The following is a 21595-nucleotide window of genomic DNA, read 5'->3' as shown; positions in this document are numbered from 1 at the left end:
ACGTGTTGAGTTTATAAAGTAGGCCAGTAGGGCAGGGTAGTAGACCTAGTCCATATCGTATCACTTGGATTCCTTGAATAGGCCTACAGAGAAACTCAAATGTAGTATATCAGTAGCCTACTGTACATAGTCATAAATTAATCGCTCGAGCCGTTTCCTCGAAGTTTAAACAGACCCTGGCTGGGAGAAGTAAATCAGTCAGCACTACCGTGCAGTGCACACAGCAAACCCGCGCACTTACGTAAGGACATCATGGTATCCAACCTCGTAACTATGAACCTCCTCTTAAACAACATGGCGCATGTGTACAGCTGCGCTGCAAATATAGACGATACATCCAGTTAGGTGGGAAATGAGCCATTTATGCTCACCTAGCACCTAAAATAGACTTCGGCGACACGATCGGATGCAGACGCTCGCGCCTGTTTACTTTGACAAACAGCATCAGTCTCTGCGCGCTTTAACAACTTTGCGCGAGCTCACCTGTTTACCATGAAGACGAGAGAGCCTTTCAGGTCCTGAACCGTTACTTCGTTTCAGATCGAATGTTTTGTTACTGCGGGTACCGTGTATGCGGGTACTGTGAGTTATTTTAACTTGTTTTAGTTAAGAAAAAAGCACAAAAAAGCTATGTGACTGCGACCTTAACCAGACTTCAACGGATGAAGAAATGCTACTCAACATTATGAGAGAAAACAACACACAACTGCACCAGGGGGAAAGGGAGAGAGATAGACTCCCTCCAATTTCAAATCATTCCTCTGTGAGTATGATTTTTTTAAATTATTAAATATGACAAATAAATATTTTCATGTTCAATAAACAAAGACATCAAATAAAAATGAAAAAGTTTAAAAGTTAAAAAAAATAATAATGTGGGATCAATGTCATACTAATACTAAAAGTCATAATGTAAAAATACAATAAAACGTTTAGAAAAAGGTTTGGATTGAGAAAAAATGTGTTTTTCCAATGCATAATAGTAACGTACTAACGCATTTCAATGATCTCAGAGCTTGTCCTTTTGGGGAAATGTGTTAACGTTAAAACTGAGGGTGGAACATTTGGACAGCTCTTCCTACCCTATTATGCTATAAAACAGCATCGCAACTCTGTGAGTAATGAGTGCTAATAATATGCAGTGTTGGGGAAGCTACTCCGAAAATATAGTTCACCAAGCTACCAATTACTTTACACTGAAATAAGTTAAGCTATACCAAGCAGTAGAATTAGATTTTAAAAAACAGATACACATATACCATCTGGAACAGCGGGACTGTGAAGCAACACAAACATAGGCACAGAAACATGCGTACACACGCGATAATGTACACACTATACACACGCACGCATGGATTTTATGTTGTAGATAACGTTATGTGGTAGTGGTGGAGTATGGGGCCTGAGGGTACACAGTGTGTGAATGTTTTTACAATTGTATAACTGCCTTAATTTTGCTGAACTCCAGTAAGAGAAGCTGCTGCCTTGGCACCAGCTAATGGGGATCCATAATAAATACATATTCAAATACCAAAGCTACCCCGAAAATATAGTTTACTTAATTCAAGTTACTATCAATTAATCAAATGTATTTATTAAGCCCTTTTTACATCAGCCGATGTCACAACGTGCTATACAGAAACCCAGCCTAAAACCCCAAACAGCAAGCAAATGCAGATATAGCGCTATGAAAAAGTAGTTCACTACATCCAAACTACTTCGTGAAAAATGATCCTATCATAAAAATCTGAAATGTCATCGACTGCAAATTGCACGAACAGATCACCCTGGAGTTAACAGAATGTGTAATTTAGCTTATTAAGTTTCAATTGAGAATTAGCCAGGTCTGATGTAGAAAAATAAACTCAATTAGGCAATATTTTCTTTCCATTTAAAAAAGTTGGATGTAATTCCAGTAGTCAGCTACAGCACTACACGGCAAAATAAATAATTAACTACTGAAACACTACCAAGATTTGAATTTAGTTCAACTACCACCAAGCTACTGCAAAATGTTGTTACATTACTAATTGAACTACATGTAGTTCATTACTCCCCAACACATTATCACTAAAACAAAGCCCACATATTATACTGTACATTTTGTTCATGTATCCCACTTTTATTTCTGTAGCCTAAGTGCCTAAGTACTTGCTGTGAATGAACAGTATTCTATGCTGTCATAGTTCTCATCTATACTATTATAAGTATGATTAAATCCAGGACTTAATGTCAATATTTGAACACCCATGATGTCTATAATATGATTTTTTTGTTGTTTTTGTCATAGGGTACTGATCGTGGACCAAAGCTGCCATATCCTTCCCTCAATTTAATCTCAAACCACAAAAAGGAGGCTGGTAGCCACAGCTTCTCCTCCCAGTTTATTCTTCCTGGCATACGGCATGGTAGGTCCCGTCATGGTAACCCTAATGAACACATTACTTCACTCAAGAGTCCGTCTGGAGATTGTGAAGCTCATACTGAACCAACATCAAAGTGCAGACATGAATAACTTACTCCAGTTTGATCCCAATGGCATATCCAACGTGAGCTATCAGTATGGCTACCTAGCACATTTCAGATGTTCCTACCTTCAGATACAGGGTGTCTAACAAAGCTGATTCGATGAACAGATATCGTCTGTGGCATCAATCATCTCTAATTGATAAACAGTACTGTCCTGGGATAGACTGCACCTTGGCTGAGTATGAACAAAGTGTTCAAGAGGAACACATTGAGACTTAGAGATATCGCTGAGAAGTTTACAAGGAAATCGTTTTCACAGCGCTCACAAAAGAACGGCTTGTTGCAATTTCAAAGTGACCCAAACAGGCTGCTTTGAAATAATGAACAATACACCAGGCAGATGTGTTGTCATGGCTTCATATTCTTGAGGTCAAAGATGTTGGAAGAGACTTGAAAATCATTGATTGATGCAGATGAGAGAGACAAAGGGCCATTCAGAGCTGCTCATCCTTTAGAGGGAGAACTTGTTCTGGGTAAAATGAGCACTAGTGTTGTGTTTTCAAAATACAAGATGTTAATATGTTGTTGTCACTTATATCTGTAAGTATGGAGAGTTCATTGACCCATGCAAAAAAAAATGTTATGCAGGTTTCATCTAATGGCTTAAAAAGTCCAAGGTTGCAAGTCTGTCCATCTTGTTATATCACCATTAACTGAGATAGTTAAACTATAATATTGTAGATTAGAGTACCTGTCTTATACACCTTATACTCTGGTACCTGGGCTCTCATTGCCAGTAAGTAGGGTTGATAATATGAATTACCGCCATTGTTTTATTTAGGAATTGGTTATGTGGTTACATGTGTTGTTATTCCCCCTGCAGGCAGAGATCTTCCCCCCATCTGTCCTGATGTCAGACAAAAGCATCAACATCGCATCACCATTGACATTCTGTCTCCTGAGGTCAGGGCTCGCTTTGCCTCCGATCCTGTCATCCCCATCCGCACCAAGACAGCCAAAGAGTTTCAGTAAGCACACACACACACACACACACACACACACACACACACACACACACACACACACACACACACACACACACACACACACACACACACACACACACACACACACACACACACACACACACACACACACACACACACACACACACACACACACACACACACACACACACACACACACACACACACACACACACACACACAAACCTGTGTCATCATTATCATCAATATTATACTCAAACAGAAACATCTGTTAATGTTCATCTAACTTTCACTAGGGAGGACATTGAGAGGGCCACGGTCTCCGGCGATTGGAAACACGTCCATGACTTCTACTTGACCACATTCGACTCCTTTTTGGAACTGAATGCTGCCTTTAAGGTGGGGGATCCCTATGTGTGTGCCATATCCAATCCTAAAGCAACAGTGATCATTTTGAAATATGACTGATCAATGCAAATAAAAGGTGACCATTGTTTTGGTGTTTAAAGTCGGTGAATAGAGTCTTTCTGGGAGCCAGGAAAAGGGGAATTTGGAGAGTTGTTTTTGAGTCTGTAAATGAATGAATGAAGTCATTCAGAAGGTTGTAAAAAATAAAAAAAAGAGCACATGTGTGTGGTTTCCATAGAGAGTATTAATCATGAGAGCCGAACCTATAAGAAAGCGTATGATCATATATGGCAAGGAACGGTTGGGTAAATGTTTAGCACATGTGATGGTCGACTTAACTAGCTCATGTGTTAAGTCCTAATCTAAACGTGTTCTTCATTTCTCTTTTCAGAAAGAAGCAAACGCTCCGTTCAACACGATTGAAGACTCAGGAATCAATACCAAATTTGTCAATGCTGTCTATGACGCGTTATTGCTCACGGTATGTAGAATGGTAGAGCAACGCATAACCGTGTTCATGCTGAAATGAAAACCTTTCACTGACGTTGATCCAAAATTGCTTCAACAGCCTCCTGATACCCAGAGAGCAGTGCTGAAGGGGATCATTAACAGCTTGTTAAGAGAATGGAAGGGGTGAGTGGCACTCTCCTACATTAGTGCTCTTATATTTCTCACTCAAATCAAGCAATTCCTTTCTACATAGTAAAGCTCTATACTTTGTGACTTGAATATGAATGCAAACGTTACATACTGGATGAGAACTTAAATGAACTTCATATTATCTGCTTTGTTTTGCAGTCGACGGACGAAGGATGACCTGAGAGCGTATTTCATTCTAGTTCAGGTGACCTCACGCATTATCTACATGTACATACTGCTGGTAGAAACTACATACAGATTTGGCCAGGGAGCTCTTTTGACCGCTAATACTTAATTCCACGCTATATATAGCAAACCATTTCATTACGTAACAAGAGAACATGGTGTACTTTCCAGTAACAACGGCAATTTCCCTGTTAGAAGTGAGACAGTTTCTGCAGGCAAATGTGTGCGTTAAGCACACGCACGCATGTGCTCCACAGACATCTTACAAAATCTCTTTGTTTTGGGGCCTCAGTATGTTAAACACAGCAGCCCTCCATCTAAAGGCGAATCGGAAACACAGGAAACTCTCGATCTGCTACCTCGCCACATGGCCCATTGACTCCAGTCATAGCCCAGGCAGTTAGTCAGGCTCTGGATATAATGAGAGCAGAGTGTTTACTTCACACATGAGCAACAGACTAGAGGCAGGCTTGGCACTGGCCAAATATGGACATGACCATTAGACACAGAGTCTGGTGAAGACTTGGGGGGCAGACTGGGAAATGGCTGAATAGAACTGGAAGGATTTCTGTCTGCTAAAAAGTGAGACTTTGGTTGGAGACTTCTGGTTTCTGTCCCATTCATAGTTTTTATTGTTTCATATGTTTTATGGGGTTTATGGGGCAGTAAATTAAAAAGCACGTCTTCTTTCCCTTTCTTACCAACAACTTTTTGTGGCTATTGAGCCTCTACAGTTCTCTCTTTCATCCACATTTTGTGTATGATGACATACGTTTGTCTTTGCGCTGTTGATAGGCTCTCTGACCTATATTTCGGTGGCGGATCCTGTGAAATTGAAAGGCACGAGGCAATTATTGGGTTTGTATCCCAATTGGCACCCTATTTCCTATATAGTGCACTACTTTTGACCAGGGCTCCATTTGGGAAGCAGCCTTAGTAGACGTGTCTGTCTGACTTGGTTGATGTCAGTCAGCCCCTGGTAATACCAGTGTTATTACTCTCTCTCTCTCTCTCTCTCTCTCTCTCTCTCTCTCTCTCTCTCTCTCTCTCTCTCTCTCTCTCTCTCTCTCTCTCTCTCTCTCTCTCTCTCTCTCTCTCTCTCTCTCTCTCTCTCTCTCTCTCTCTCTCTCTCTCTCTCGCACTCTCTGCCAAGGGAACGGATGAGGTCATGTTTGGAGTGGAAAAGTCTGGTTTGCTCTGTAATGTCAGTCTTTATTAAAAGCCAGACGTCTTATGCTGCTGCTCCAAATGAAAAGCTATATTTCCTTTTTGAAACGCACTGCCACTGCTGAGAAAGCTCCTCTTTGTTGCAGAATCCTCAGTGCACCAGCCCAGCCACATATGTCATCTATGCACACTTACTGAGGCAAATAGCCGCGCTGGCTGAAGCAGACCATAATTTCCTGATGCACTGGTTTAAGAAGTAAGAGTCTGAATTGTTCCTCTGTGTTTTGCAGTCCCATGCTTTTTCAAGCCAGTATAGTTGTTATCCACAAAGTGAACACAGTCCTAAGAAAGAAACCGCTGTTGTTATTCTATATCCAGGAAAGTTAAATCCATTATGTTAAAAATATGTTTTCGAAATTGCTTTAGTAACAGTTGGTAGGTTTTTAGCAGTCATACTGTAGCTTTCAAACAAAGATGATCTATTTTCCATTATGTCATTCTGATGATGATGGTGATCATGATAATGCCTCGATTTTTTTAATGATGATTATCTAACTCGTGTCCTCCTCTCCCAGGCTGTCCCAGAAACGATTCAAACAGCTGGTGGAGCGGCTCCACTTCTTCATCTCCACCCGTCTGTTCCCAGCCAAGCCTGAGGAGCTGCCCCCCATGGCCAAGTGCTACTGGTGGATCCCCTCCGCCACCAAGGTCCTCTCCCTCCTCAGTGAGTAGGACATCTTCAATAATGGATTGAACTATACTTTCAACAGACATTGCATTCTCCTGACCGTATACACTGTGCATTCGGAAAGTATTCAGACCCCTTGACTTTTTCCACATTTTGTTACATTACAGCCTTATTCCAAAATTGATTAAATATTTTTTCCCCTCATCAATCTACACACAATACCCTATAATGACAAAGTGAAAACAAGTTTTTAGAGCTCTAGAGTTCCTCTCTGGAGATGGAATAACTTTCCAGAAGGACAACCATCTCTGCAGCACTCCACCAATCAGGCCTTTATGGTAGTGTGGCCAGACGGAAGCCACACCTCAGTAAAAGGCACATGACTTCCCTTTTGGAGTTTGCCAAAATGCACCTAAAAGACTCTCAGACCATGAGAAACAAGGTTCTCTGGTCTGATGAAACCACGATTGAACTCTTTGGCCTTAAAGCCAAAGGTCATGTTTGGAGGAAACCTTGCACCATCCCTACGGTGAAGCATGGTGGTGGCAGCATCATGCTGGGAGAATAGTCAGGATAGAGGGAAAGATGAATGGAGCAAAGTACAGAGAGATCCTTGATGAAAACCTGCTCCAGAGTGCTCAGAACCTCAGACTGGGGCGAGGCTTCACTTTCCAACAGGACAACGACCCTAAGCACACAGACAAGACAACACTGGAGTGGCTTCGGGATGATGAATGTCCTTGAGTGGCCCAACCAGAGCCCGGACTTGAACCAGATCAATCATCTCTGCAGAGACCTTAAAATAGCTGTGCAGCTACGCTCCCCATCCAACCTGGCAGTGCTTTAGAGGATCTGCAGAGAAAAATGGAGAAACTCCCCAAATACTGGTGTGCCAAGCTTGTAGCATCATACCCAAGAAGACTTGAGGCTGTAATCGCTGCCAACGGTGCTTCAACAAATGTAAATGTGATATTTCTGTTTTGAATTTAATAAATGTTCTAAAATGTCTAAACCTGTTTCTGCTTTGTTATTGTGGTGTATTGTGTGTAGATTGATGAGAAAAAAAAGCAACCATATAAACATTTTAAAATAAGGCTGTAGCGTAACAAAATGTGGATAAAGTCAAGCGGTCTGAATACTTTCCGAATACACTGTATGTCTGGATCTCCTATCCATATTTGTCTTGGGTACACATACCCAAGAGACCTCGATACATTTGTATTTTTCTACGTTTTTTTCATTGTAGATGCAGCCAATAGCATTTCTTGCACTCCCTTTATGCCCTTTGCTGACTTCTACAACCTCACACTGGACCACACTGACTTCATGGAGGATTATCACACATGGCAGACTCATGGAAACTCTACCAGGTGAGGCAGGACAAAAGCAGAGCAAAACTTATGTTGACCAGTACTGTTCAATTCTGCCCACAACCCTTGTTGTTATGATACCTGTGTTTCCCTGTAAATAAATGGAACTCCCTCTTGTGCCAGCTTTCAGCTTTAGAACAGCAGCTTTATTGTTTATACACTATATATACAAAAGTATGTGGACATCCCTTCAAATTAGTGGATTTGGCTATTTCACCAACACCCGTTGCTGACAGAAGTATGAAATCGAGCACACAGCCATGCAATCTCCATAGTCAAACATTGTCAGTAGAATGGCCTCTCTGAAGAGTTCAGTGACTTTCAACGTGGCACCGTCATAGGATGCCACCTTTCCAACAAGTTAGTTCGTCAAATTTCTGCCCTGCTAGAGTTGCCCCGATCAACTGTAAGTGCTGTTATTGTGAAGTGGAAACATCTAGGTCAACAACGGCTCAGCTGCGAAGTGGTAGGATTCACCAGCTCACAGAACGGGACCGCTGAGTGCTGAAGAAAGTAAGGCGTAAAAATCATCTGTCCTTACACAAGCCTAAGATCACCATGCGGAATGCCAGGCGTCGGCTGGAGTGGAGTAAAGCTCGCCGCCATTGGACTCAGTGGAAACGAGTTCTCTAGTGTGAGAAATTACGATTCACCATCTGGCAGTCCGATGAACTAATCTGGGTTTGGCAGATACCAGGAAAATGCTACCTGCCCAAATTCATACTGCCAACTGTAAAGTTTGGTGGAGGAGGAATAATGGTCTGGGGCAGTTTTTTATGGTTCGGGCTTGGCCCCTTAGTTCCAGTGGAAGGAAATCTTAACGCTACAGCATACAATGACAGTCTAGACAATTCTGTGCTTCCAACTTTGTGGCAACAGTTTGGGGAAGGCCCTTTCCTGTTTCTGCATGGCAATTACCCCATGCACAAAGTGAGGTCCATATAGAAATGGTTTGTCGAGATCGGTGTAGAAGAACTTGATTGGCCTGCACAGAGCCCTGATCTCAACCCTGTTGAACACCTTTGGGATGAATTTGAGCGCTGACTGTGAGCCAGGCCTAATCGCCCAACATCAGTGCCCAACCTCACTTATGCTCTTGTGACTGAATGGAAGCCGATCCCCGCAGCAATGTTCCAACATCTAGTGAAATGCCTTCCCAGAAGAGTGGAGGCTGTTATAGCAGCAAAAGGGGGGACCAACTCCATATTAATGCCCAGGATTTTGGAATGAGATGTTCGATGAGCAGGTGTCCACATACTTTCAGTCTTGTTGTGTATATTTCATTTACAGTTAAACCCAGACATATCATAATATCCAGCTATGATATGATCTCCAATGAGCATCATACACCAAGAGAACACAATCCCTGATTACCTACCTGTCCTTCCCCATCCACAGGTTTACATTCTGCCAGTTCCCCTTCATTCTATCCACGGTGGTGAAGAAAGCAATCATCCAGAAGGACTCGGAGCAGCAGATGATCAGCATGGCCAGGGTGAGACAGAGTTCACTGCTCACCTTGTCATTCATCTATGACAGTGTCATTGTATAGCACAGACTGTGCCTCACAGTCTCAGACATATATACAGTGTGTATATATATATATATATATATATATATATATATATATACAGTGCCAGTCAAAGGTTTGTACACCTACTCATTCCAGGGTATTTCTTTATTTTTATTGTCGAAAAATAGAATAATAACCTCAACACTATGAAATAACACATATGGAATCATGTGGTAACCAAAAACGTGTTAAACAAATTAAAATATATTTGAGATTCTTCAAAGTAGCCACCCTTTGCCTTGATGACAGCTTAGGCATTCTCTCAACCAGCTTCATGAGGTAGTCACCTGGAATGCATTTCAATTAACAGGTATGTCTTGTTTAAAGTTAATTTATGGAATTTTGGAGTCAGATTCCAGAGTGTGGGAACAAACAGACTGTCCCATGGTTGAGTAAACAAGCAAGTTCATAGTCAACAAAGCATGCCAGAGTCATGAGGCAAATAGCATTAAGGTAGTCACCTGGAATGCATTTCAATTAACAGGTGTGCCTTGTTAAAGGAATTTCTTTCCTTCTTAATGCATTTGAGCCAATCAATTGTATTATGACAAGGTAGGGTTGGTATACAGAAGATAGCCCTATTTGGTAAAAGATCAAGTCCATATTATGTTAAGAACAGCTCAAATAAGCAAGCAGAAATGACAGTCCATCATTACTTTAAGACATGAAGGTCAGTCAGTCCAGAAAATTTCAAGAACTTTGAAAGTTTCTTCAAGTGCAGTTGCAAAATCCATCAAGCGCTATGATGAAACTGGCTCTCATGAGGCCCACCAAGGGAAAGGAAGACCCAGAGTTATCAGCCTCAGAAATTGCAGCCCAAATAAATGCTTCACAAAATTCATGTAACAGACACATCTCAACATCAACTGTTCAGAGCAACTGTTCAGAGGAGACTGCGTGAATCAGGCTTTCATGGTCGCATTGCTGCAAAGAAACCACTACTAATGGACACCTATAAGAAGAAGAGATTTGCTTGGGCCAAGAAACACGAGCAATAGACATTAGGTCGGTGGAAATCTGTCCTTTGATCTGAGTCCAAATTTGAGTTTTTGGTTCCAAACGCTGTGTCCCTGTGAGATGCAGAGTAGGTGAATGGATGATCTCTGTATGTGTGGTTCCCACCGTGAAGCATGAAGGAGGAGGTGTGATGGTGTGGGGGTGCTTTGCTGGTGACACTGTCTGTGATTTATTTAGAATTCAAGGCACACTTAGCCATCATTCTGCAGCCAAACGCCATCCAATCTGGTTTGCGATTAGTTCGACACCTCCAGGCTATGTAAAATGGCTATTTGACCATCTGCATCAGATGACCTGGCCTCCACAATCACCCATGCTCAGAGTGAAGGAGAAGCAGCCAACAAGTACTCAGCATATGTGGGAACTCCTTCAAGACTGTTGGAAAAGCATTCCAGGTGAAGCTGGTTGAGAGAATGCCAATAAAATTGGATTGGATTTGATGTGAAGAGTTTACAAAGCTGTCATCAAGGCAAAGGGTGGCTCTCAAATCTAAAATATATTTTGATTTGTTTAACACTTTTTTGGTTACTACATGATTCCATATGTGTTATTTCAAAGTTTTGATGTCTTCACTATTGATGTCTTCACTATCACTTGAATGAGTAGGTGTTGAGTAGGTGTGTCCACACTTTTGACTGGTACTATTTATTATTATTAGTATTATTAGTATTTTACATAATTGAAATATGTTGGACCGAGAGTATTTCCCGGTCAAGTCTTCAAATCAGGAATAACCCTGAACTATAAGTATACACACTGTAAATATTGTATCTCACTGTATCAGCCTGAAAACATACTCTCCCACTCTGACAGCAAAGCAGTGGTCCAATGCTAACAGCATGTACTGTGGGAGCAACTGCAAATAAAGAATGCAACTTGTTATTTATTGCAGCAAAGCCTAGTGGACAAAGTGTCTCGCAGACAGCGAGTTGACATGAGCCTGCTGTTTCTCAACATCAAAGTCAGGCGGCTGCAGCTGGTCAGTGACTCACTGGATGAGGTAATACCATCTCCCATCTATATCTAGGCACAGTACACACAGACACACAAGCATTACTTAAGAAGACAGCCCAGCCCTGGTAGAGTAGCTTGATAGCTATTTCTGTTCATACAAGAGCCAATTAATTTGACGCAGTTATTCCACTGCTTTCAATGCAGTGCATTTCAAAACTGAAACGTCCAAGATATGTATAAGTTCAGACCTGCAGCATGCCTAGGTTTGATGAGTTCCAAAGAGTTGGCCACAGCTTAACTTGTTCTCTTACTTTTAGCTAGCTAGAAACCGAGCAGACTTGAAGAAGAAGCTGAAAGTGACGTTTGTGGGGGAGGCTGGTTTAGACATGGGCGGTCTGACCAAGGAGTGGTTTCTCCTTCTCATCCGACAGATCTTCCATACAGACTACGGTGAGACATATGGGACAAAAAGATCAGGCATATGTGTTGCCCTGAGCCATAAAGATACAGATGTTACAGCTGTTTTGTTTGCAACAAGAATATTTTTCTCCATAGATAACAGTAGAATATTATGGGAGTTACTTCACCTTTAGTCCTAGCTGTCTATATTTTTTATTTTTTTTATTTTATTTTACCTTTATTTAACTAGGCAAGTCAGTTAAGAACAAATTCTATATCTCATCCTAAAGTTTCAACAAGTACCAAGACTAAGAATGTTGACATAGCCATAAATGAAGAACAAAACTCAAATGTATGATGTTCATATAGCACTGCAATAATAGATAACCATTCAATTACAGTAACTCCCATTTAGTCTGGGTCCTAGCAGTCCAAAAAGGAAATTCCCATGTACTCTATTCTGACCATTTGTTATCTTTCTTGGACTGGAGGCCTGTGTTCTATGTCATGTCTGGGCCAGAGTTGTGTTTAAGCAGAGTTTATTTGTGTCTCCTCTCTGAAGGCATGTTTACATTCTTCAAGGATTCCCACTGTCACTGGTTCAGCAGCTGGAAGTGTGACAACTACTCCGAGTTCCGATTGGTCGGAGCCGTATCCTTTTGTACCATACCGTGATTTATGGTACCGTGTAGCCTGTGGTGAACTGTAAACAGATTCTCAACGTACAGCAGCAGTCCTCAAGTTGTACCCTTTAAACTGGCGTTTGAATCAGGTCATTTAGCTGACTAAAACTCCTGGCGTTACTCTTAAGGGGATCTTTGCACATTTATCATAGATAGTCTGAGGTTCTCCACTCTCCCTACGCCATGTTAATTGCTGCTTTGCAGATGATAGCTTTAAGTTTTAGAACTATAATTTTGTGGGGATTTGTTTAGAATTTTGTTATCTTCTAAACTGTGGATCCAATCAGAGGAGACTGTAATGCTTTTCTATTGGACCCATTGCAATCTGATGTAATCTTATAGAATAACTAAAGTATGCAGAATATTACTGTGTTAAGTTAACGGGTCATTCCACAAGTAGAGTCTCTTATATATCTTTTTGACATTGTGTGTACATTTTGATAAAACACTCAATTTAACTTTTGGATCTAATACATTTACGCTCTAACTTAAGTAAACTATGTTAAACAATTCCAATAGTAGTGTGTTTTCATGAAGTTATTTCTGAGGAAAATCCCTAATTTTGGCATGTCCCAAATGATTGTCCGACTTATTTTAACCAGGGGTTGGAACCAAAATTATTTTCCAATCATTTTTCTCTGAACAGCACCATTATTAGTGCACCATTATTAGTGCACCATTATTAGTGCACCAATAGCACGTTTTTGGTTCCATTCCACTGTTTCGACCAGCAAAATACAGTTCTGAACTGGTTCGAACCAAAAAAAGTAACTGTTTATATAGTTCCTTTCTGTTCCTTTTGAAATCAATTTTCTTTTAACATTAAATTACTTCACCAATCACTGCGAATAGAACAGCTTTCTATGGTGGGGTTAAGCTATAGTTATTTATATGAATTGGACAGACAAGTGTAGGGTGCGAGATGAGACTGACATTTTGCGGGTGGAGAGACAGGGAGAGAGGGTGGAGGAGGAAGCTTGGCTTGAAATGCATCTTCTTATGACATGCATTATCTGAATTAGGCCCACAAAATTATACCTACGGATGAGCTGCTTCTATAAAGGAACTTTGAATGTCTCTGAACTTCCGAGAGTTAGCTTAACACTGGACCAGAGCTGGCTAAATTGAGATTCCACCCTTTTTTCACCCATTCAAAAGACAGCCAAAAGTGTGTTGAATTCCCAGTGTGTTATCCCTCTGCTTTCAACCATCTAGAAGCACAACCAAATTCCAATGGAAAATATATAGGATTCTTGGATAGTTGTCACCTAAATGTGTTATCACTGCGCTTTCAACCATTTAAAAGCACACCAAAGTTCAAATAGGAATTCAATGTCAGATATTTAGTTGATTTAAATACAACATCTTAATATGTTATCGCTGTGCTTGATTTAATAGCACAACCAAATAACCTGGATTGCAGTTAGTTGAGATTACGTTAAAGTGCATGGTGCAAGTGATCAATGCCGTTTGAGATTTTGTGCAGATTATTATAGCAATTGTGAATATTTCCACAGACCTGAGACCCTGAATGCTTTCTACGATTACATAAGAATACATGTATTGTTACAGTAACCTCAAAATGTGTCCATGGAAGTGTTACTCATTTTATGGTTGAAATACTGTTACATTAGTTTGTAAGATAGCCTTAACATTAGGCTATTTACTGTCTTGTAAAAGTGATATTGAATTGTGTTTGGTTGACAACGCAACCAAATATCAACATTTAAAGGAGGTGTACGGTATCTTCTGCTGGGACAGTTCCATCTGAGCCACTGGCTTAATCCTATTATTTAACATCTCAACCAAAAATAAAAGTTCAAGAATAGGATCAAATCAAACTGTATTTAAAATGAGCTCCTATTTCAAATGTAGTCCTATTCTTTAACTTAGATTTTTGATTGAGATGGAGATGTGAATCCAACATATCAATCAATCAATTTATTTATTTTTTACATCAGCCAATGTCACAAAGTGCTATACAGGGTTAAAATATAATAATCACAGTGATTGTCATTATTCAGCACCTCAGGAGTAAATTGGAGTCAGTTGGCTTTTCATAGCCGATCATTCAGAGTTGGAGACAGCAGGTGGGTAGAGAGAGAGAGTCGAAAATAGCAGGTCCGGGACAAGGTAGCACGTCCGGTGAACAGGTCAGGGTTCCATAGCCGCAGGCAGAACAGTTGAAACTGGAGCAGCAGCACAACCAGATAGACTGGGGACAGCAAGGAGTCATCAGGCCAGGTAGTCCTGAGGCATGATCCTAGGGCTCAGGTCCTCCGAGAGAAGAGAGAAAGAGAGAGAATTAGAAGGAGCATACTTAAATTCACACAGGACACCAGATAAGACAGGAGAAATACTCTAGATATAACAGACTGACCCACGCCCCCAACACAAACTATTGCAGAATAAATAATGGAGGTCAAGAACAGAAGGGGTCGGGAGACACTGTGGCCACGTCCAACGATACCCCCGGACAGGGCCAACCAAGTAGGATATAACCCCACCCACTTTGCCAAAGCACAGCCCCCACAGCACTAGAGGGATATCTTCAAACCACCAACTTACTACCCTGAGACAAGGCCGAGTATAGTATAGATCTCCCCACGGCACGAACCCGAGGGGGGCGCCAACCCGGACAGGAGGATCACGTCAATGACTCAACCCACTCATGTGACGCACCCCTCCTAGGGACAGAGTGCACCAGTCAGCCAGTGATTCAGCCCCCTTAAATAGGGTTAGAGGCAGATAATCACAAGTTAATAGGCTTTTTACCGTATTGTAAAAGTGATATGGAATTGTGTTTGGTTGTCAACTCAACCAAATATCAACTTTCGAAGGAGATATATCATCTGCATGGATAGCTCCATCTGTGCCACTGAGTCTGGTTTTAATTCCAGTCTGTCTACAAATTAATTTTTATTTTGGATTCACGTCTTCATTTCAACCAAAAAGCGAAGTTAAAGAATACGATTAAATCAAATAAAAACAAACTTTAAATACAGTTTGATTTGATTTAATCATATTCGTTAACTTGCATTTTTTGTTTGAGATTGAGACGTGAATCCAACATTTATTAACTTGTAGATTCCATTGGAAAGGCCTAAATAGCATCATTGATGTATGATTAAGTAGGGTTCCATTTCATTTGCACTGTTGAACCTAAAGTACTCTTTGGAATGACTTCGATAGCAACAGTGAATCTATTAAGTAGAGATTTCTCCCAATTTTTTGTCATGATAGTACAGTACATTGGTAATAGCCAGTGACACATATCAAAGCTAAGCAGCACTGGGCTTGGTTAAAACTCTGGATTGGAGACCAAATTAATAGATGTAGATATATCAAATCTCCAGTAAAATGTTTCAAATGTACAAATTCAACATATTTTATACAAGGTTTGTCTATGTTGAAAATTGGTTATGATGACATAATCCTATGGTAATTTGACCATCAAAACAACAGTTTACTACGTTGATGGCTTTCTTTGATGGAAACCTTGCACCATCCCTACGGTGAAACATGGTGGTGCAAGCATCATGCTGTGGGGATGTTTTTCAGCGGCAGGGACTGGGAGACTAGTCAGGATCGAGGGAAAGATGAATGGAGCAAAGTACAGAGAGGCCCTTGATGAACGCATGTTCCAGTGCGCTCGGGACCTCATACTGGGGCGAAGGTTCACCTTCCAACAGGACAACGACCCTAAGCTCACAGTCAAGACAACTCATGAGTTGCTTCGGGACAAGTCTCTGAATGTCCTTGAGTGGCCCAGCCAGAGCCCGGACTTGAACCCGATCAAACATCTCTGGAGAGACCTGAAAATAGCTGTGCATTAATGCTCCCCATCCAAACTTACATAGCTTGAAAGGATCTGTAGAGAAGAATGGGAAAAATTCCCCAAATACAGCTGTGCCAAGCTTGTAGCATCATACCCAAGAAGACTCGAAGGCTGTATTCGCTGCCAAAGGTGCTTCAACAAAGTACTGGGTAAAGGTTCTGAATACTATGTAAATGTGATATTTCAGTTTTAAATTTGTAATATATTTGCAAAAATATATATATAAAAAACTGTTTTTCCTTTGTCATTATGGGGTATTATGTATAGATTCATGAGGGGGAAAAAAACAATTTAATCCATTTTAGAGTAAGGCTGTAACGTAACAAAATGTGGAAAAAGTCAAAGGGTCTGAATAATTTCCAAATGCACTGTATATTATGTGGGTGGACTGAGAGTCTGAGTCAGTCCACCCACATACACTCGCACCCCTTCCACCTCACCAGTCTGTCTGCCACTCGGTTAGAATTACACCACACTGACAGACACTGAAGTGGCTATGTGTCTCTATCTGAAGCGAACACAACAGGGAGGGCAGGGTGACAAAAAATCCCATGTCACAATGGTGCGAGAGAGAAAGAGAGAGATGTAATAGAAACAGAAGGTTTTGTTGTGTCCTATTTTGTGAGCTGCAAGTCTGGTCTGCGTTTCATCCTCCGCCTGTCAGTTCTCATGGAATTTCCCCCAAGCCTGCGCCAATATAACTTTAAGCATTTTTCCAAACTCTATTTAGCAAGTTAGGGAGCTCGTAGAGCGATGGCTCTGCAGCTCAACCTCTCCCACAGAAGTTCCATATGGACGACACGTGGAGGAAGATCTGCCAGAAGCAGCTGGTAGCACTTTAGGAGTTCAGGCTCCCTACAATTTCATTCTAAATGCGTAATACACCTGCTGTTTATATTCCCTGTTCAGATCTGCTACAAGCCAATATAAAGTACATGGCAAAATGCAGTGATAATAGAGTAATGATTGGGATCATTAGCACATGCTGCGGGGTCTTGGAAGCGGGTATAAAATGGTGTCATTGTTACGAAGTATGAAGAGCTCAGAAGCCGAATACTTTAACATTGAAGTGAAAAGGTTTTCACCTGAATGCTATGCTACATTAAATTAATATAACTAGACACATTTTGAATCTGTTCTAGTGGTTTATATGATTATAACTGTGAGTTATTTTGGTGTTGAAGATACTTGCTTTCAATTGTAAAAGATCTGTACTTTGTTACACACTTAACTGTATATGTGTCAGCTCATGGGCCTGGCCGTGTACAACAGCATCACCCTGGACATCCGCTTCCCTCCCTGTGTCTACAAGAAGCTTCTGACCCCGCCCGTGGTGCCGTGTGACCCCGATACCCCCGTTGGCATGGCGACCCTCACCCTGGACGACCTGCAGCAGGTCATGCCTGTATGTACACGACACCAGCTGTGACTCAGCTCTCTTAGTTAGCCTCTCTCACTGGCATTCTTTCCCGACCACACTGCACTCTTCTCGTAAGGATCACAAGCACAACAATATTGCTTGCAGTGGTAATAAACCATGGGAAAGTAACTTTTGTTTGCTTCCAAAGTACACCGCTTTTCAATAATAATAATGTATATAATCAAATGAATGGATGTGATGCTTATGAGAGTACTGGACTGTTTTAGAAAGCTGTACATGGTCTCTGAAGGGTTTAGTGTTGATCTGTATATGAATATGGTCCACTGGGCAAACACTGGTTGAATCGATGTTGTTTCTACATCATTTCAATGAAGTGACTTTGAACCAACGTGGAATAGACGTTGAATTGACGTCTGTGCCTAGTGGGTGGTGTATGGTTGTTAGACTAAGATGTTACGTTAGTTAAAAAGACTGTTAGGATTAACTGCAATATGCCATTGTTCCTACTTATAGCTAAATGTGCAGGAACACATGCAATACGCATAAATAATGTAATTGTAATGATGTGAGTCATAGTACGTACATTGCACTATTGATGCCTGGGGTCTAAAGAAATGCTCGTGCGTCACAGGCGTGTGACATAATCAACCAGGCTCACATTCCATACAGTCCCAGAGTCTCACCCTGCCACCAGTCTTGTTATAACAGTATGGCTGCAGCCAAGGTGTCCTTCTGTAGCTCAGTTGGTAGAGCATGGCGCTTGTAACGCCAGGGTAGTGGGTTCGATCCCCGGGACCACCCATACGTGGAATGTATGCACACATGACTGTAAGTCGCTTTGGATAAAAGCGTCTGCTAAATGGCATATATTATTATTATTATATTAGATGAGACTGAGCTGCAGCCAGGTCTCAAAGGTGCCGTTACAGCCATCATCACCTCACACCCTGGTAAAAGCTGCCCATAGATGTCACACACAGGAGCCCAACACTGCTGATGACGATCTCCTGATGATGGCAGCTTTTTTTTTTTTTTTGAACAGGGATATTCAAGGATACCAGGCTAGCAGTAGTTTGTTAGCTGTCTAGGAGGAGAGATGGAGAGGAGAGATACAGTTCACGTGGCATGACATGCTTTTCTTTATATTTTTTGATGAACTCCCAAATGAATATTCTGCAATTGCCATCAAATGTATGATTTGATGTTATAATATTTCCTTATATAATCCTGTAGTTCCTCATAATATGTTGATTTTTCATTTGCTAGTCAGTGATTGAAGCCTTGACGGTTTCCAATATTCACCAGCAGAGGGGTGTCAAAGCCCAACTTTTGCACATCGCCACTTGCATGTTTGATGTCCACAAACTCAAAACAAACCAAATCTATATTGATCATATAAAATGTTGTATGCACACACAACACATTACTGTCACTAAGACTAGTATTTACCTGCTTTTGGTGTAATTGTATAGCTTTTTATGCGGTATGCATCTCATTGCGCTGCGTTTTGTCGAGTCAGCCTTGCTGAGGCCAGATGTTGGTTTTTACTGGGCAGCTGGCCTTCTCTTTGCTTACATAACGGCCTCTGGGCGTTTATTTGCTCCCCGTTGAATACTTTTTCCTAAATTGGTGGAGGATAGGGAAAAAGCTACTGCAAGTTCTTTAAAAAGACACACTAATAGTGCCCGGCACTGACGTCAAACACATGCAATTGTTCTTCAAATGATTTTTGCATTGTAAAATGTACTTCATTTTATGAGGTATGGATTGGAAAGCATAATGTCATGTAAAATACATACAGCATACAATGGTTATTTTGTTTCCTCAGTACGTTTTCTAGATTGTGTAATGGCAAAGGCTTTACATGATTTTCTTGTTGTTTTGTCTTACAATTCCATTACTGTAATTCAGTAAAGTCAGTCATTAGATATCAATAATAAAATGAAGTCAGATTTTCCCCCATGAAACATTCTATGAACATAGTGTACTGTGCTGCAAAGGGCAGACGTTCCCACCGTGGCAACTTTTTCAAATGGCAATTTGTTTTCCTCTCAGGTTTTTTTCTATTAGTCCTTCACATATTTAGAAGAAGACATATACTTCATAAAGACTAGTTGCAATCTACAGTAGCAAGTCAGAAGTTTGGTCAAACCTACTCATTCAAGGGTTTTTCTTCATTTTTACTATTTTCTACATTGTAGAATAATAGTGAAGACATCAAAACTATGAAATAACACATATGGAATCGTGTAGTAACCAAAGAAGTGTTAAACCAATCAAAATAGATTTTAGATTCTTCAAAATAGCCACCCGTTGCCTTGAAGACAGCTTTGCACACTCTTGGCATTCTCTCAACCAGCTTCACCTGGAATGCTTTTCCAACAGTTTTGATGGAGTTCCGACATATGCTGAGCACTTGTTGGCTGCTTTTCCTTCACTCTGCGGTCCAACTCATTCCAAACCATCTCAATTGGGTTGAGGTCAGGTGATGCAGCACTCCATCACTCTCTTTCGTGGTCAAATAGCCCTTACACAGCCTGGAGGTGTATTGTGTAATTATCCTGTTGAAGAACAAATTATAGTCCCACTAAGCACAACCCAGATGGGATATGTATCGCTGCAAAATGCTGTGGTAGCCATGTTGATTAAGTGTGCCTTGTATTCTAAATAAATCACAGACAGTGTCACCAGCAAAGCACCCCACACCATCACACCTCCTATTCCCTGCCTCACAGTGGGAAACACCTACTCTGCGTCTCATTTGGACTCAGATTTACACTGACCTAATGTCTATTGCTTGTGTTTCTTGGCCCAAGCAAGTCTCTTCTTTTTATTAGTGTCCTTTAGTAGTGGTTTATTTGCAACAATTCAACCATGAAGGCCTGATCCACGCAGTCTCCTCTGAACAGTTGATGTTGAGATGTGTCTGTTACGTGAACTCTGAAGCATGTATTTGGGCTGCAATTTCTGAGGCTGGTAACTCTAATGAACTTATCCTCTGCAGCAGAGGTAACTCCGGGTCTTCCTTTCCTGTGGTGTTCCTCATGCAAGCCAGTTTCATCATAGCACTTGATGGTTTTTGCGACTGCACTTGAAGAAACGTTCAAAGTTCTTGAAATTAAATGTTCCGGATTGACTGACCTTCATGTCTTAAAGTAATGATGGACTGTCGTTTCTCTTTGCTTATTTGAGCCATGTTTTTGCCATAATGTGTACTTGCTCTTTTACCAAATAGGGCTATCTTCTGTATACCAACCCTACCTTGTCACAACACAACTGATTGGCTCAAAAAAATCCACACATTAACTTTTAACAATACTTTTTTTGGTTACTACATGATTCCATATGTGTTATTTCATAGTTTTGATGTCTTCACTATTATTCTACAATGTAGAAAATAGTCAAAATAAAGAGAAACTCTGGAATGAGTAGGTTTGTCCAAACTTTTGACTGGTTATGTATATAAAAGCATTGCTTATAGATTTAGTCTTGTGTTTCAGGATCTTGCTCATGGGCTGGCAGAACTTCTCAGCTATGAAGGCAATGTGGAGGAGGACTTCTGCACAACTTTTCAGGTTGGGAAAACACATAAGTTCTTGTTCACAGTAACACTTGTGAAACATAATATCTTTGACTTCACCATAATCAATACTGTTGCAGCACAAGGGAAGCGCTCCACTAAATGTGATGACCATTATAGGTGTCGCAGGAAGAACTAGGTGTCATCAAGTCCTACAATCTGAAACCAGGAGGAGATAAGATTCCTGTCACCAACCAGAACAGGAAGGGTAAGTGAGGAGTAGACAGACTGCCAAA

At 41.0% G+C, this 21595-nt stretch overlaps 1 protein-coding gene across 1 annotated transcript in view; it reads left to right on the top strand.

Annotated features, from left to right (window-relative positions):
• Positions 1-242: 242 nt before the first annotated feature.
• Positions 243-21595, top strand: part of LOC124040019 (probable E3 ubiquitin-protein ligase HECTD2) — a 31849-nt gene continuing 10496 nt past the window's right edge. Inside the window, exons 1-17 of the mRNA XM_046356723.1 lie at positions 243-763; positions 2291-2408; positions 3353-3497; positions 3773-3875; positions 4276-4365; positions 4453-4517; positions 4683-4728; positions 6023-6132; positions 6452-6600; positions 7811-7934; positions 9333-9429; positions 11417-11524; positions 11796-11928; positions 12440-12528; positions 17645-17803; positions 21280-21354; positions 21480-21567. Coding sequence (XP_046212679.1) covers positions 671-763; positions 2291-2408; positions 3353-3497; positions 3773-3875; positions 4276-4365; positions 4453-4517; positions 4683-4728; positions 6023-6132; positions 6452-6600; positions 7811-7934; positions 9333-9429; positions 11417-11524; positions 11796-11928; positions 12440-12528; positions 17645-17803; positions 21280-21354; positions 21480-21567 — 1792 coding nt within the window. The 5' untranslated portion in view covers positions 243-670. The remainder of the gene's footprint in view (positions 764-2290; positions 2409-3352; positions 3498-3772; positions 3876-4275; positions 4366-4452; positions 4518-4682; positions 4729-6022; positions 6133-6451; positions 6601-7810; positions 7935-9332; positions 9430-11416; positions 11525-11795; positions 11929-12439; positions 12529-17644; positions 17804-21279; positions 21355-21479; positions 21568-21595) is intronic.

Source organism: Oncorhynchus gorbuscha, linkage group LG07 (assembly GCF_021184085.1).
Source record: "Oncorhynchus gorbuscha isolate QuinsamMale2020 ecotype Even-year linkage group LG07, OgorEven_v1.0, whole genome shotgun sequence".
NCBI classification, from domain to species: Eukaryota; Metazoa; Chordata; class Actinopteri; order Salmoniformes; family Salmonidae; genus Oncorhynchus; species Oncorhynchus gorbuscha.
Note: the sequence above shows the minus strand (reverse complement) of the source record. Positions and strands in the feature narration are given on the sequence as shown.